This window comes from Chlorocebus sabaeus, chromosome 20 (assembly GCF_047675955.1).
Source record: "Chlorocebus sabaeus isolate Y175 chromosome 20, mChlSab1.0.hap1, whole genome shotgun sequence".
Classification (NCBI taxonomy): Eukaryota; Metazoa; Chordata; class Mammalia; order Primates; family Cercopithecidae; genus Chlorocebus; species Chlorocebus sabaeus.
The window spans coordinates 119,790,096-119,804,436 of NC_132923.1; the positions used below are offsets into that span (position 1 = coordinate 119,790,096).

Genomic DNA, 14,341 nt, shown 5'->3' on the forward strand with positions numbered 1-14,341 from the left:
CGCAAGCGTCTTTACAAGTAGAAGAAAGAAGCAGAAGAATCCGTCAGAGGAAGATATAAAAATGTTACTACGCTGCTGGCTTTGAAGATGGAGGAAAAGCCCAGCAACTGAGGGGTGTAGGCAGCCTCTAGGAGCTGGAAAAGGCAAGAAAAAGGATTCTTCCCTAGAGCCCAGAAGGAACCAGCGCTTCCAAGATGCTGACTTTAGCTCAGTGAGAGCCATGTGTATGGCAGACGCACTGCCAGCAATAGCTTAACTGAAGCATACCCTGAGAATGACCTTACAGTCTATGACAAATGTGCATTTGGGATTCCCAGCTATGGAAAGTGCCCAACCCAGAGATTCATTTCTTTTCTATGAGGAACATTGGGACCCACCGCTTATCTCATAGAATGCAGGCTGTACGGGAATTGAGGCCCTTTGTTATGGGTGAAATGAAGATTGCCAGGAGGAGGTTGTTAGGGTGAGAGTGCTAAGTGAAAATGCTATATAAACTGCTTGCTTTTCTTTCCTTTTTTTTTTTTTTTGAGATGGAGTTTTGCTCTGTCGCCCAGGCTAGAGTGCAGTGGCACTATCTCGGCTCACTGCAACATCCGCCTCCCGGGTTCAAGCAATTCTCCTGCCTCAGGCTCCTGGGTAGCTGGAATTACAGGTGCCCTCCACTGCACCTGGCTAATTTTTGTATTTTTAGTAGAGACAGGGTTTCACCATCTTGGCCAGGCTGGTCTCGAACTCCTGACCTCATGATCCACCCACCTTGGCTTCCCAAACTGCTGGGATTACAGGCGTGAGTCACTGTGCCTGGCCAACTGCATGCTTTTTACAAGCAGAGGTGGTTCTCCTGTCCAGCCCGCCACCACCGGATTGCCCTGTATATGAGTCCCCTCAATAAACCTTGTCCTGGTCACTGGCTCCAGGTCTCTTCTTTGGTCTCTCAAACATAGTGCCATCCCTTTTTTTTTTTTTTTTTTTTTTTTTTTTTTTTGAGATAGAGTCTCACTCTGTCACTCAGGTTGGAGTGCAGTGGTGTGATTTTCGCTCACTGTAACCTCAAACTCCTAGTCTCAAGCAATTTTCCTTCCTCAACCTCCCGACTAGCTAGGACTACAGGCATGTACCACCATGCCCAGTTTCTACTGAAGTCAGTGGAGGTCCAGCATGACACCATGTCAGACTTCTGACCTCCAGAACCATAAGATAATACATTTGTGTTGTTTTAAGCCACTTCGTTTATGGTAATTTGTTATAGCAGCCTTCAAAACGTAATGCACTGACCCTTTCCTTTGACGTGCGGACAGGTGGATGCCGTGTTCAACTGTTTTGCTTCTCGTCCGCCTTTGGGTTAGGTTTTTCACTGCTCAGTTGCCCCACCCACACCAACCTAGAGCATAGGGAGCAACTTTGAGAGGCAAGAAGTTTTTAGGGCTTTATGCTGGGTCCACCCAGAGTCCTGTGTCTAGTCTTGGGGGTAAGAATAGCCTGTTGGAAACTCGTCCCTCTTCTCCGAATTTTAGGCATTTGCCTTCTAGAGAGTCACATTTCCCTCCCCAAACCCTTTCAGAAAATAAGATGTTCTCAGCCTCTTCATCTGTCTCAGCTTCCTCTGCTGGGGGAAATGGGGGAGGGAGCTTATTTTGTCAAAATCTGGGCATGTGAGGGGACACCGGGAATCTGTTCAGAGAACCCAAGTAATCTGTGGCAAGGAGGCAGCACTGGAGAAACCTGCACAGCTCTAGCCACCCAGCCTGGGGTGAGCTTGAGTGCGTTTCTGTGTTTTGCACCTTGAGGGAGAATAAGGGGGCAGTGCCCGAGTGCTCTGAAGTAAGGCTTCCTGCAGCCTCTTGCAGGCAGAAGGAGGATGCTGCTAAGGACATGCAAAAGGCCTCCACATGCTCCCCATTGCCCCTCCTTCCACAGTGCAACCTCCGGCTACAGCCCGGCCATGCTCACTTGTCCTGGTAGCCTAGCATTTTACCCCCAGGCTTGCTTTTATGTGTCCATATCATCACAACTGTCCATGGCAGCCCTAACCCATCTTCTGGCCAAGACAAGGCAATCTCAGTCTTATCAAAATTTGGGATGTCAGCCCCAAATTCTTGGGGGTCAAGAAAGCAAATGCTTCAGCTGCAAGACAGTCCTCTTTCTTTGCTGTCTCATTCTAAGCTCAAAGAAGGGTCAACATGAGAGCCAAGTCATTTGTGTTTCTGTTGATTTATTAGCGAGTGATGGAAACGCAGCTGGACCCATACAGAATACACGTGTAGCTGGCACACATCTCGAGAACCGTCCCCCCAACCGCCATCCCCTGAATTCAGTGGTTCATTCCCAGAGTTTTCCCGCTGTGAGCTGTCTTGGTGGATCCAGCCCCTTTAGCTCCCTCTTCTGCAGCTATGTGGAAACGCTGACCAAAGGCCAATAGAGAGCCTGGGACCAATCCAGAGGAGAGGCAGGGGTCTCTCCTCCTGCAGAGAGAGGTCCCGGGGCCAATGAAGCATCCTTCTCCAGACACCTAATATTAACCATCACAAGGTGGATCACCATAGTCAACCATGTGTATTATGGGAGATATTTTTCACCCTTGTACCCAGTCTTCCCAGTACCCAACAATCCCCCAGATAATTTCATCTCCAAGAAATTCCAGGAGGATTCGGGACATAGCTGGATTTCTGCATGTCAGATGATGGAGAGTTTATAAGGCTAAGGGACAATTCTCATTGCTTCCACACGCATCTAGAAGCTCATACCATGTGACAGCTCATGCTGGGTGAGGGCCAACATCTGGGCAGGAACTTGGCAGGGTGAAAGATAGTCCCGCCCTGATCTAAGTGGATCCACAGCTCCCTTTTTATGGGGGAGGCTTTAGGAAGAATCTCTCCTGCCTGTCCTGTGTGGAGTGATCTGGTTTTAGGGTTGTTCCTCTGCAGAGAGGAAGCAATTGGACCAAAGCAGAATCATGGATCCTTCCTCTATTAGGATAAACAGGACAAGATGGCTGATGAGATACATGGATGTTTCTAGACCCCAATGTGGATTTGTCCCCAAATGGATGATTTCAGAGTGAGGAGGGGACATCTCCATGGGTTGTGTTGAATCACAGGAGAGGCTGTAAGAAATGAGGTCCTTCTTTTTGTGGGGCCAAGAAGATTCTAGTCTGAGAACCACATGGGTTGCAGGTGAGGCATGGACACTTCCAGGGAAAAGGCTTCTGAGAGGGACGGTCACCCTCAGTGTTCCATCTGGAGCCTTGGGGTCTCTTGGTGCTTATCGTTCAGGGGCCTGTCTCTGTCTCCACCACCTGGGCCAATGCCCGCCCCAGGGGACAGGATGGTGGATGGGAGCTGTCTCAGGGCACCATGTTCCACCACTTGAAGGAGAAGGGCTTTCTGCGCACATTGGTGCCACAGTGCACCTCCCCATGCAGCATGTGGTATGGAGTGAAGTCATCAATGAAGGTGCAGTGGAGGCCTAGCGGCTCCAGCAGGGATCGCACCTTCTCCTCCAGGCAGCAGCGGCCGTCGATGATGGGCCCGAAGGGCTTGGGGATGCCCAGGTGCTTCCCCAGCACCAGCATATTCACCTGCAGTCCGAAGGGGAGGCAGAACTTCATCACTGGGCTCCCACCTCACACCTCTACTCTATCTGCAGGACCTAGGTTTGTGTTTTAGGCAGTCTCATCAATAGCTGCTCACCCTTTCCTGTGCAATGAGAGGGTAACCGGCTAAAGGGGCTGGGAAGAACACTTTAGCCAGGTACCTTTGGGAGCATCTGCAGAGCTCACTCTGGCAACGTCCTCTGGAAACTGCCCTAATGTGAATTTGGAATTGTGGATTGTGGCAGCTGCCATGTTTGTGCTACAGAATCCCAACCTTCTAGGCCATAGCTGATTGGCCAGGGAGGACAGCTGGTCCAAGATGGACCAATCAGAGTCCCTCTCCCAGGAATTTGCAACTGACAATGGGAGAGTTTAGTCGGTCTCTGCCCGTGTCAGTGTCTCTGTGCATGGCCATACTCATCTTTGTCCCCAGGAACAGAGAAGCAAAGGAAGTCAAGCTGGAAGAAGAGGGAGAGGAAGTAGGAGGTGGAGAGGGTAAGAGAAAGACAGAGAATGAATGATGTAGACACAGAAACAGAGAGGATTCCAGGCTCTGCTGCAGCTATCCTGCTGTCAGGTTTCTGGTGTCCTTATATTAAGACTCCCTCTGGCTGAAGCTGGCTTGAGTAGGACTCTCTCTTGTGAACACAAGAACCTGAATCATTGCCTAAGCTTCTTGGGGCACATATATAATTACAAGATAGCCTCAAACAGGAAGGAAGGGGAGTGGCAAGAGGCTTTGCAAGTGGAGGGCAAAAAGTTGCCTGAAAAGAGGAAGGAAAAAGAGGGGCATGAAGCAACAGTGGTGTGGACAGGTTCCCCTCAAGGCTCTGACAATGGCAAATTGAGTTCTTCTAGGGGATGGAGGTGGGGGAACGTGGAGAGGGGAGCTGGGTGGCCTATAGCAGTGCTGCTCAAACTGTGTTCCTCTAAAATGCAGCATCAGCACCACCTGGGCGCTTGTTAACGAGGCAGCAGTGCCTCGGGCCCTGCCTTAGACCTGCTGAATCAGGACTGCGGGGTGGGCCCCACCTGTCCAGGTGTTTCAAATGCAAGCTCAAGGTTTAGAAGCAGGCCGGGCACGGTGGCTCCCGCCTGTAATCCCAGCACTTTGGGAGGCTGAGGTGGGTGGGTCATTGGAGGTCAGCCTGGCCAACATGGTGAAACCCCATCTCTAATAAAAATGCAGAAATTAGCCAGGTGTGGTGGCGCACGCCTGTAATCCCAGCTACTCAGGAGACTGAGGCAGGAGAATTGCTTGAATCCTGGAGGCAGAGGTTGCAGTGAGCAAGATAGCGCCATTGCACTCTAGCCTGAGCGACAGAGCGAGACTCCAGCTCAAAAAAAAAAAAAAAAAAAAAAAGATTTAGAAGCATCAGAGGCAAAGCCCTCAAGGCTCAGTCAAAGGCCACTTCTTCCATGAAGCCTCTTGGATCTCCAGTCCTGTCTCTTAGGCTGGAAGTGCTTTGTCTCACCTCCAAACTGCCACATCGCCTTATCCTACAAAATAGATCATTGGGACATGTCCTCAGAGAGGGGGAGAATTTCCCTCTCAACAGATTAGACTGAAAGTCCCTTGAGAGCGGGGGGCATTCTTAATCATCTCTGCATCTGCCACAGGAAACTCTAAATACATGTGGGATGGATGAAGAGCCGCAAGCTGGGACGAAGAAAGCAGAATGAGCATCTGGGTTCCCAGCTGATGCCATGTGCTTTGCACATGCGACCTCATGCAATCATTCATTCACTCCACAAATGTCAAATGGTCCCCTTCCCTGACGCCTCTTGGGCCAGGGCTTGGCCAGCAAGCATTCCACAGGGACCATGGTGGTCAGCCAGCTAGAAGCCCTTCTGAGGAGCACCATAGGACCCCTGATTCTCCCTGCCACCCCCACTGGCCACCACAATCCTAAATATGACTGTGACCAAATATTTTTCCCCTCTAGGGCTTAGAGGCTTGCAGCCTGATTTGGTGTAGTCTGGAGTCATGGGTGGTGGCCTCACCAAGTCAGGGAAGAAGGCCATTGCTTTTTTCCTCTCAGTCTTGAAGAGCTGCGGGATGTCGATGATGTCACACTCAGCCAGGCCCAGCTCCCGCTTCAGCACCTCACGGTTCCAGTCGATGCAGCTCTGGGGGCAGGGGAGGGCTACAGTTGGGGACACCTTGCCAGTGTGTTTTGGGGGCACTCAAGGCATCATGTCTAGTTGAGGAGAGGCAGGATACCCAAGTGCCCATAGGTCAATTGTCCACACAGACCTTATCTGCGTGCCCCTTTGTCAAAATATACCTATCCCGTGTCCACCCCTCACAGTCCTACCCCATAAGGTTAAAAATGAGTGTTTCAGAGTGCTCCGTCCTTGACCCTCTTCTTCAAATCCCTCATGCCTTAGAGGATCTCACTCTGTCTCATGGTTTTTGTTGTTGTTGTTGTTGTTTGTTTGCTTGTTTTGAGATGGAGTCTCGCTCTGTCTCCCAGGCTGGAGTGCAGTGGTGTGATCTCGGCTCACTGCAACCTCTGCCTCTTGGATTCAAGCGATTCTCCTGCCTCAGACTCCCAAGTAGCTGGGATTACAGGTGCCCACCATAACACACCCAGCTAATTTTTGTATTTTTAGTAGAGACAGGCTTTCACCACGTTGGCCAGGTTGGTCTCAAACTCCTGGCCTCAGGTGATCTGCCCGTCTCAGCCTCCTAAAGTGCTAGGATTAGAGGCATGTGCCACAGCCCCCAGCCTGTCTCATGGTTTAAAACACCTCTATACAGTGACAACTCCCAAATGTGCATCTCCCCACCTCTTTGTCTGTTTGTTTGTTTGTTTTTTTGAGACAGGGTCTCTGTCACCCAGGCCGTAATGCACTGGCACAATCTTGGCTCACTGCAACCTCTGCCTCCTGGGCTCAAGTGATTCTCCTGCCTCAGCCTCCTGAGTAGCTGGGATTACAGGCGCCCAGCACCATGCCTGGCTAATCCCAACCTCTTTATAAAGCCCATCTCTTTCCTAAGCTCCGACATGTGAGTGTAGCTGCCTACTTAGCATCTTCACGTGGGTGTCTAACAGGCTCATCAAACATGATGCATCCAAAGAGAAATGCTTAATTTCTACCCCACTACCCTGCTTCTTCCCCCAGGGTTCTTCAGCTTAGTACATGTCACTGCTGTTCACCCAGCTGTTAGGGCCACAAGTCTTGCTGTTATTCTTGATGTCTCCTGTCCCCTCCTCCAAATCCAATTCATCAGCAAGTCCTGTGGGTGCTACCTTTGCCATCTGTTCCCAATCTGCCCCCTTGCCACCTGGTCTGAAGGCCACCCACTCCAGCCTGGTGGACCGCGATGGCTTCCTATGGGGTCTCTGCCCTTGCCCCATGTGGCAGCCATGATAACTCCTCTTGCACACCTCCAACTTGGGAGTGTAACTGACCAAGGGTGCTTGCTGCCCAGCTCTGAAGCCCTTCCTGGGTTTAAGGTCACACCTCACTGACTGCTCCTAGCTAACGGCTGACAGTGATAGTGCACTCAGGCAGACCCATTTCTGAGAGACGAGGGACTCTTCTAGTGGCCAACTGTGGCTGCTGGGATCCCCCACGGCTTTGCTAAAGGTTCCCCAGGCTGTATGCAGTATAGGATGCGTGCACCTCACCTTCCTTCTCTCTTTCACTCGGGGTCTCCCAGTCTTCTCTGGCTCCCAGTCTATTTCCTCACACAGGCATTTTCACTAATAAAACTCTGACATGTTTAACCCCATCTTGACATTCTTGGAGGATTTCGACTCATGCAGTCCCTACGTGGGAAATTCTGTTTGCCCTTCAGGAACACTGTATGCCCATCTCTGCCCTGTGCACAGGGAGGCTGATCCCTAGGAATCAAGGACTCCAGTGCCCTCTGGCTCCTGATTGGGCTGAGCCAACGGGGGCAAAGAAGGAGGAGAATACAGCTGAGGTATTTGTCCCTGCAGCTCCCTCCCTCCAGTTCACTGTGGGTTGGCTGTCACATCTCCTGTCTCACAGCCTCTTATCCTGGTGGCCTCTGCAGGTTCCAGGAACACTTCCACTTCCCACATTCCTTCAGGTGTAGGGGTGGTAACACTTCCCGCTCATCCTAGCCTGGGACACCGAACAGTCCTTTGCTAGTTTCCTTGAGCCTGCCTGTACCTTTGTAAATATGTCCTTTATCAACCTCTTCTGCAGTTATACAGCTCCAGGTGCCGTGTATTTCCCATTGGAATCTACTGTCACCCCTTCCCTCCACAGAATATATGCTTTCAACACAGCAACAGATTTTTTTTTTCCGAGATGGAGTCTTGCTCTGTTGCCCAGGCTGGAGTGCAGTGGCGCAATCTTGGCTCACTGTAGCCTCTGCCTCCCAGGTTCAAGTAATTCTCCTGCCTTAACCTCCTGAGTAGCTAGGATTACAAGCGCATGCCACCACACCTGGCTAATTTTCATAGTTTTAATAAAGAAGGGGTTTTGCCATGTTGGCCAGGCTGGTCTCAAACTGGCTGGTCTCAAACTCCTGACCTTGTGATCTGCCTGCCTTGGCCTCCCAAAGTGCTGAGATTACAGGCATGAGCCACTGCGCCCAGCCGAGAGATCTTTTAAAGCATAATTCAGACTGGTCTCTCTGCTCATATCCCTCAATGGCCTCAAATCTCACTCAGAGTCACAGCCAAAGTTCCAGCGATGCCCTACGAGGCCTCACGTGATGTGACCTGGCCTCTTCTGGCTCCACATCAGCCTCCTGGCTTGTCTTAAAATACTCCAGGCCTGTTCGTTCCACCTCAGGGCCATCGCCTGTGCTGTTCCCTCTGCCTGGAATGCCTGTCTTCTTCCCATACACATGCCTCGCTCCCCTCACTTCTCCTGGGTCAAAGGAGGGTGTGGGGCCCCTCTGTCTGCGCCTGTTCTAACCTGAGCTTTCATGAACGGTGAGCCTTAGATGTCCGTATCCCATCCTTGCCTCCAGGCCCGCCTGCTCCCAAATCACAGCCCACAGTTACACCACAGCCCTTGTACCTGAACAAACTTATTGTAGTTGATGAGGTCTTTATTGGAGAGCACCTGGTTGATGGAGATGGTCTTGACCCGCTCATCATCTGTGAAGGAGAGAGATGAAAGGGAAGGACAGGGACAGTACCAACATGAGGACCCCGTGTTTAGGGAAGCAGACAGGCAGGAGCCAAGTTCACAGCTACTGGTCTTGCCGAGTCAGCAGCCTCTGACTTTCCCGGGTCTTGGGTGGGCACCACCTATCTGAGCTTGTCTTGGCCATTGTGCACATCTGGGTGTGTAAGGAGTGGGAGGGTCTGGTTCCCATAGCGGGATGAACTTTAGACCTTTATTTGAGTTCACCAGAAGTGGTAACGCCTTTCACCAGAAATTTACAACCGCCCGAGGGCACTGGATGAGGACTCCTCTTGCTTTGGCTGAGCCAGGAGCTGGGTCAGTTGCTGCCCACCCACCCACCATCAGAGTCAGGTTTTATAGGTTCACTGAGCAGCGAACCAGCCAGTCCTGGGATTCGGACACCATCAGGCCCCAACCCTGCCCTCCAGGAGTGACTGCATGAAATGGGGACCTCCCAGGGGCCCAGATTTTCTCAGCCTGATGGGGTGCCCATGGAGATGAGACTGGACAGGGAAGGGGAGGCTAGAGTCAATGGCACACAATCCTATGGCTGCCACTCAGTAAGCGCTTGCTATTTCACATTGCCGGGGACACGCATGGGGCTGGGCAGACCCTTGCTGGTGTCAGGGCCTGGCCTGTGGGCCTCATAGTGGAGGCCCAGCTCCCAGTGGGCTGTGCCTGGCCATGCCTCTGCTGTGAGACCCACATGTTGTGCCTGGAATGGGGCCAGCAGGTCCAGCCTGGCATCTCTCCTTCCTACAGGCCCGCCACCCCAAGCCAAGGCAAATGGGCGACCTCCAGAGTATTGTGGCCTCTGGGTATGTGCTGGGTACCTGAGCAAGGCTGGGTGAGACACTTACCCCTCCTAAGTTGCCCACCAAATGCCCTTGCAGGGCAGGGACGACTGATGCCATGAAGATGCTGAGTGGCACATGTGCCCACGCCCAGGCTCCTGCTGGGGGCACGGTGCTGCAGCATCTCAGGACAATGACAACAGATGGAGAGGCCTGGCACTGGGGCTCAAGGGAACATAGGAGTAGGCAGCAGATAATCTGTGCCAGGGAGGCAGGGAGGCTGGGAGACAGGACTGTGCCTGAGCAGAGGCTCCAAGCCCCATAGACGCTCCATTGATCCATCAGACCTCACAAAACAGAATTAAGATTTCAGGACAGCCAGGTGCAGTGGCTCATGCCTGTAGTCCCAGCACTTTGGGAGGCCGACCGCGGGTCGATCACCTGAGGTCGGGAGTTCGAGACCAGCCTGACCAACATGAAGCAACCCCGTCTCTATTAAAAACACAAAATTAGCCGGGCGTGGTGGCGCATGCCTGTAATCCCAGCTACTCAAGAGGCTGAGGGAGGAGAATCACTTGAACTCGGGAGGCGGGGGTTGCGGTGAGTGGAGATCACACCATTGCATTCCAGCCTGGGCAAGAAGAGCGAAAATCCGTCTCAAAAAGAAAAAAAAAAGGAAAGAAAAAAAAAGGGGATTTCAGGACAGTGACTGTCCTAAAGCTCCACAGCGTGACTGCATTGGTTGCCTGCCTGGGAAGCCACTATGTCCCTGCTCGGTCCATGCCCGCCTTCCATCACCACGTTCCCTGCCTCAGCTTGGCCCCAGTCGTGGGCAGTGGTATCTGGTGAAGCAAAGTGTGCGGGGGCAGGAGTGAGAAGCCCTGAATCTGGGGACACACCCCTGCTTTAAAACTTGCCCTCCCCATCTCAAGCCATAATGTGTCTTCATTTGGGTGAGGGGCAGGCAAGCTGCAAGGAGGGACATGGCGCTGTTACCTACCAACAACCCCCTGGAACAGGAGGGCCCTCCCGTGGCCACACTTCCGCTTTTCCTGGAAGAGCTTGAAGCAGGCCCCAGGGCTGGCCAGGAGCATCCGGAAGCCCTGTGTGCAGAGAACAGATTCGGCTGAGCCTCCTGCCTTGGTGTGGCGCCCTGGAGCTCAGTTCTTGCCCCAGATGCCAGGGAAAGACATGTCATGCACGACGTTCTTACCTTCCCATCGGGGGCAGGGACGAAGCTCAGAAACTCATCCACATGGCCCACAGCCAACCAGTCCACAAAGAGCTCCACAGGGGGCTGCACCTTCTGGGCATGGAGAAAGTCCCGCACCACCTGGGTGACCCTGCGGCCACTTGACCTGGGACCCACGAGGTTAAAAAAAAGTCGCTTAACTAAAAAGACTCCATGCAAAAATAAAATGACAAGAGTTCAGCATTCCTGCAATATCTGATTTTTTAGAAAACAAAAAATACGCATTACTTCTATAAACAGGAAAGATAATAAATATGTATATTTTATTTTATATCTTTATTTATTTATTTTTGAGATGGAATCTCAGTCTGTCACCTAGGCTGGAGTGCAGTGGCACCATCTTGCCTCATTGCAACTTCCGCCTCCCAGGTTCAAGGAGTTCTCCTCCTCAGCCTCCCACGCAACTGGGATTACAGGAGTGCACCACCAGGCCAGGCTAATTTTTCTGTATTTTTACTAGAGATGGGGTTTCACCATGTTGGCCGGCTGGTCTTCAACTCCTGACCTCAAGTGATCTGCTCGCCTCAGCCTCTCAAAGTGCTGGGATTACAGGCATGAGCCACTGTGCCCAGTCAGATATGTATATTTTAAAATTCCACTCAGGGTGAGTTCTGCATGAGGCAGACTCAGGACAGGTCGGTCATACCAGGGCAATGACCCACCAGGTCCCACCATTCAAAACCACCACCAGGTTCTTCTCATTCTCCAAGAGACAGATTTCACCCGCATGTTCAATCTTTAGGAAAATGTATCTAAGGGCATGGTCCAGCTTCCTCTTTCAATGGGATTATGTATTTGAGGGCAGTGAGTCCCCTGCAAAGCTTGATTCTGGATTCATTCATTATTTGATCCCAAGTCTGTTCTAACAGCTCTGTTGCATTTGGTTAGCTCAATGTCTTGGTCTAGTCCACAGCAAGTAATCAATATGATAGGATTCCTTTTCCATCAGCACCCCTGTGTCACTACTGAACAATACATCATTTGTTTTGGTAAAAATGATATTTTTAACCAAATGTATCATTTGAACAAGCTTTGACCTAAAGGCGTTTTCTCCCAGGACTGTTGGGAATGGAAACTTTTTCTTTTGTTACTTTTTTTCTTTTTGAGACAGAGTCTTGTTCTGTCACCCAGGCTGGAGTGCAGTGGTGTGATCTCGGCTTATTGCAAGCTCCACCTCCCAGGTTCACACCATTCTCCTGCCTCAGCCTCCCAAGTAGCTGGGACTACAGGCACCCGCCACCACGCTCAACTTTTTTTTTTTTTGTATTTTTAGTAGAGACGGGGTTTCACTGTGTTAGCCAGGATGGTCTCGATGCCCTGATCTCGTGATCCGCCCACCTTGGCCTCCCAAAGTGCTGGTATTACAGGTGTGAGCCACCGTGCCTGGTCTTCTTCTGTTACTTTTAATTGACTATTACTAGTATCATCCATTTATTTTCAGGATCAGAAAACCTGAGTCTAGTTATAACTTTGCTTTCTATGTGACTCACTTACCCTCTCTGGGCCCACTTGTAAAATAAAAGTGTTGGACCGAATGATCTCTTAGGTCTCTGCTCTCTCTGGTTTCAAAGTCCCCGAGGTAAGTGTGGACTGTGTCTGGTGAACACCCACCACCCCTGCTACATCGGGAGTATAATTTCCTCACTCCTTGCTTCTGGTTCTCTTCAAGGAGTGGAATGGTCCCTGCTCCAACATCACCACCACCCTCAACCCTCAACCTCCACCCCACGAACTCCACTCCCTATCACTCTCTCACCCAGGCAGGTTGCCCCCAATGAGGATCCTCCCCAGGGGGTACTCCTTCCCATTGGCCACCACTGGGGGGCTGACCTCCAGGTTCCCAAAGGAGTCCAGGCCACTCACAGACCTGTCGCGTGGTTCCCGAGTCACGTAACCAAAATCTGGACCCTGGAGAGGGAAACCAAGTTAGGCGGGGCTGGAGGGTACCAGGAAGAGCCTGAACCAACTTGCTGGGCTCTGAGCTCCTTCAAGACAGGGTGGGAAAGGCCATCCATTCTTCAGATGGAAATACAGAGTCATTGGCGGTGGGTGGGGGATCTGAGCCAGTCAAAATTTCGTGCACGCATAGCAGGCAAAGTTGGGAAGTGCTTGGACTCTCTGGCCTTGCTGCCTTATCACAGCAAGACAGCAGGGGGCGCTCTGGTCGCTCCACCACTCCGCATCGGACATGCAGCCTGAGGCTATGGCCACCCCACCCCCTTACCTACACAGCCTTCCTGCCAAGTTCAGACCAAGGGCAAGTGGCAGCCCAAGTGGCCAGTTGTGGGAACCAAGAGGCTGCTGATGGCCCTCTGGGCCTCTGTCTTTGAACTCTACAGAAGGGGAGACCTCCCCAGGGCCATCTCTCAGAAGGAACTTCGACAACATCAAGGGTCAGGAGAGAGAGCTCCTAGCATCTGTGTAATCAGTGAGGGGGTTGGAGGGGTCTTCTGTTCTTTATGGCACCAAGCAAGTCACTCCTCTTTTCTCAGGAGGTCCTAGTTAGCAACCATCGCCTTCCCTGTTATCCTTTTTAATTACAATAATGATACCAGCTAACGGTGGTACGCGCACACACACATTCCCTCCATGCAGGTACTGGGACAATGAGACGCTTCACAAACACCTGTGAGGCCAGGGCCTAAATATCATTGTTACTGATGAGGAAAATAAGGCTCAGAGAGTGGTAGTAACTCACGCAACATCGCACAGCATGTAAGTAATGGAGCAGGGTTGTTCTTACTCTAAAGCTTGTGTTCTGAGCATGTGCACCATCCTGCTTCCCCTATTTAGTGCTACCAGATTTAGTAAATAAAAATACAGGATGCCCAATTAACTTTGAATTTTAGATAAACAACAACTTTTTTTTAGTGTAAGTATATCCCATGCAGTATTTGGGACATACTTACACCAAAAAGTTAACCTGTTGCTTGTCTGAAATTCACATTTGACTGGGCATCTCCTGCATTTTATCTGGCAACCCTACCCTCATCCCGAAAGAGCACAGTTCCCACTGCTGCCCTCTGTACCCCACACCCCAGTGTGGCCGTTGGGGTAAGGCCTCTCAGCTCTCAGGGGTGGGCTGCAGCCGGGGACCACTCACCAGGATTCTTTTGTAAGGGAAATCCTGCAGCTCCCCATTCCTTGGGGAGTCAAAGACCACCGGGAGGGTCTTGTGTGGCGCCTGAACGTAGCCCAGCTCCATCTCATCCTGCAAGTGAGGAGAGGCGAGAGACGCACAGCTGTGACAGTCAACAGCTGCCCCTGCTGGCTCGGCTCTGAGCCCTGTGTGCAGACTGCTCACCAAGACCCCTGTCCCAAGCATGTTTTGCGCTTGGACGTGGAGAGGACCCAGGTCAGGGTGCCTGCTGACTGGAGGAGGGGCTGGAGGCTCAAAGAGGGGGTGCACTTGTCTAAGGTCACACAGCAAGACAGAGGCCGGAGGTGAACGAGAACATGGACATGACCTTGTGGGTGTCATCATGAGTGCTGGGCCAGGGCAGGTGAACACAGAGAAGCCCCCATGGTGGCCTGAGTTGGGCAGGGCTGAGGGGCCCTGTGGGGATACAAATATGCCTCCTT

General features: G+C 51.7%; 1 protein-coding gene across 1 annotated transcript in view; it reads right to left on the minus strand.

Annotated features, from left to right (window-relative positions):
• Nucleotides 1-2,195: 2,195 nt before the first annotated feature.
• Nucleotides 2,196-14,341, minus strand: part of PADI3 (peptidyl arginine deiminase 3) — a 35,962-nt gene continuing 23,816 nt past the window's right edge. Inside the window, exons 10-16 of the mRNA XM_007980317.3 lie at nt 13,863-13,970; nt 12,516-12,667; nt 10,721-10,865; nt 10,508-10,610; nt 8,603-8,682; nt 5,597-5,722; nt 2,196-3,577 (exon numbers count right to left, since the gene is read on the minus strand). Of these exons, the coding sequence (XP_007978508.3) occupies nt 3,344-3,577; nt 5,597-5,722; nt 8,603-8,682; nt 10,508-10,610; nt 10,721-10,865; nt 12,516-12,667; nt 13,863-13,970 (948 nt within the window). The 3' untranslated portion in view covers nt 2,196-3,343. The remainder of the gene's footprint in view (nt 3,578-5,596; nt 5,723-8,602; nt 8,683-10,507; nt 10,611-10,720; nt 10,866-12,515; nt 12,668-13,862; nt 13,971-14,341) is intronic.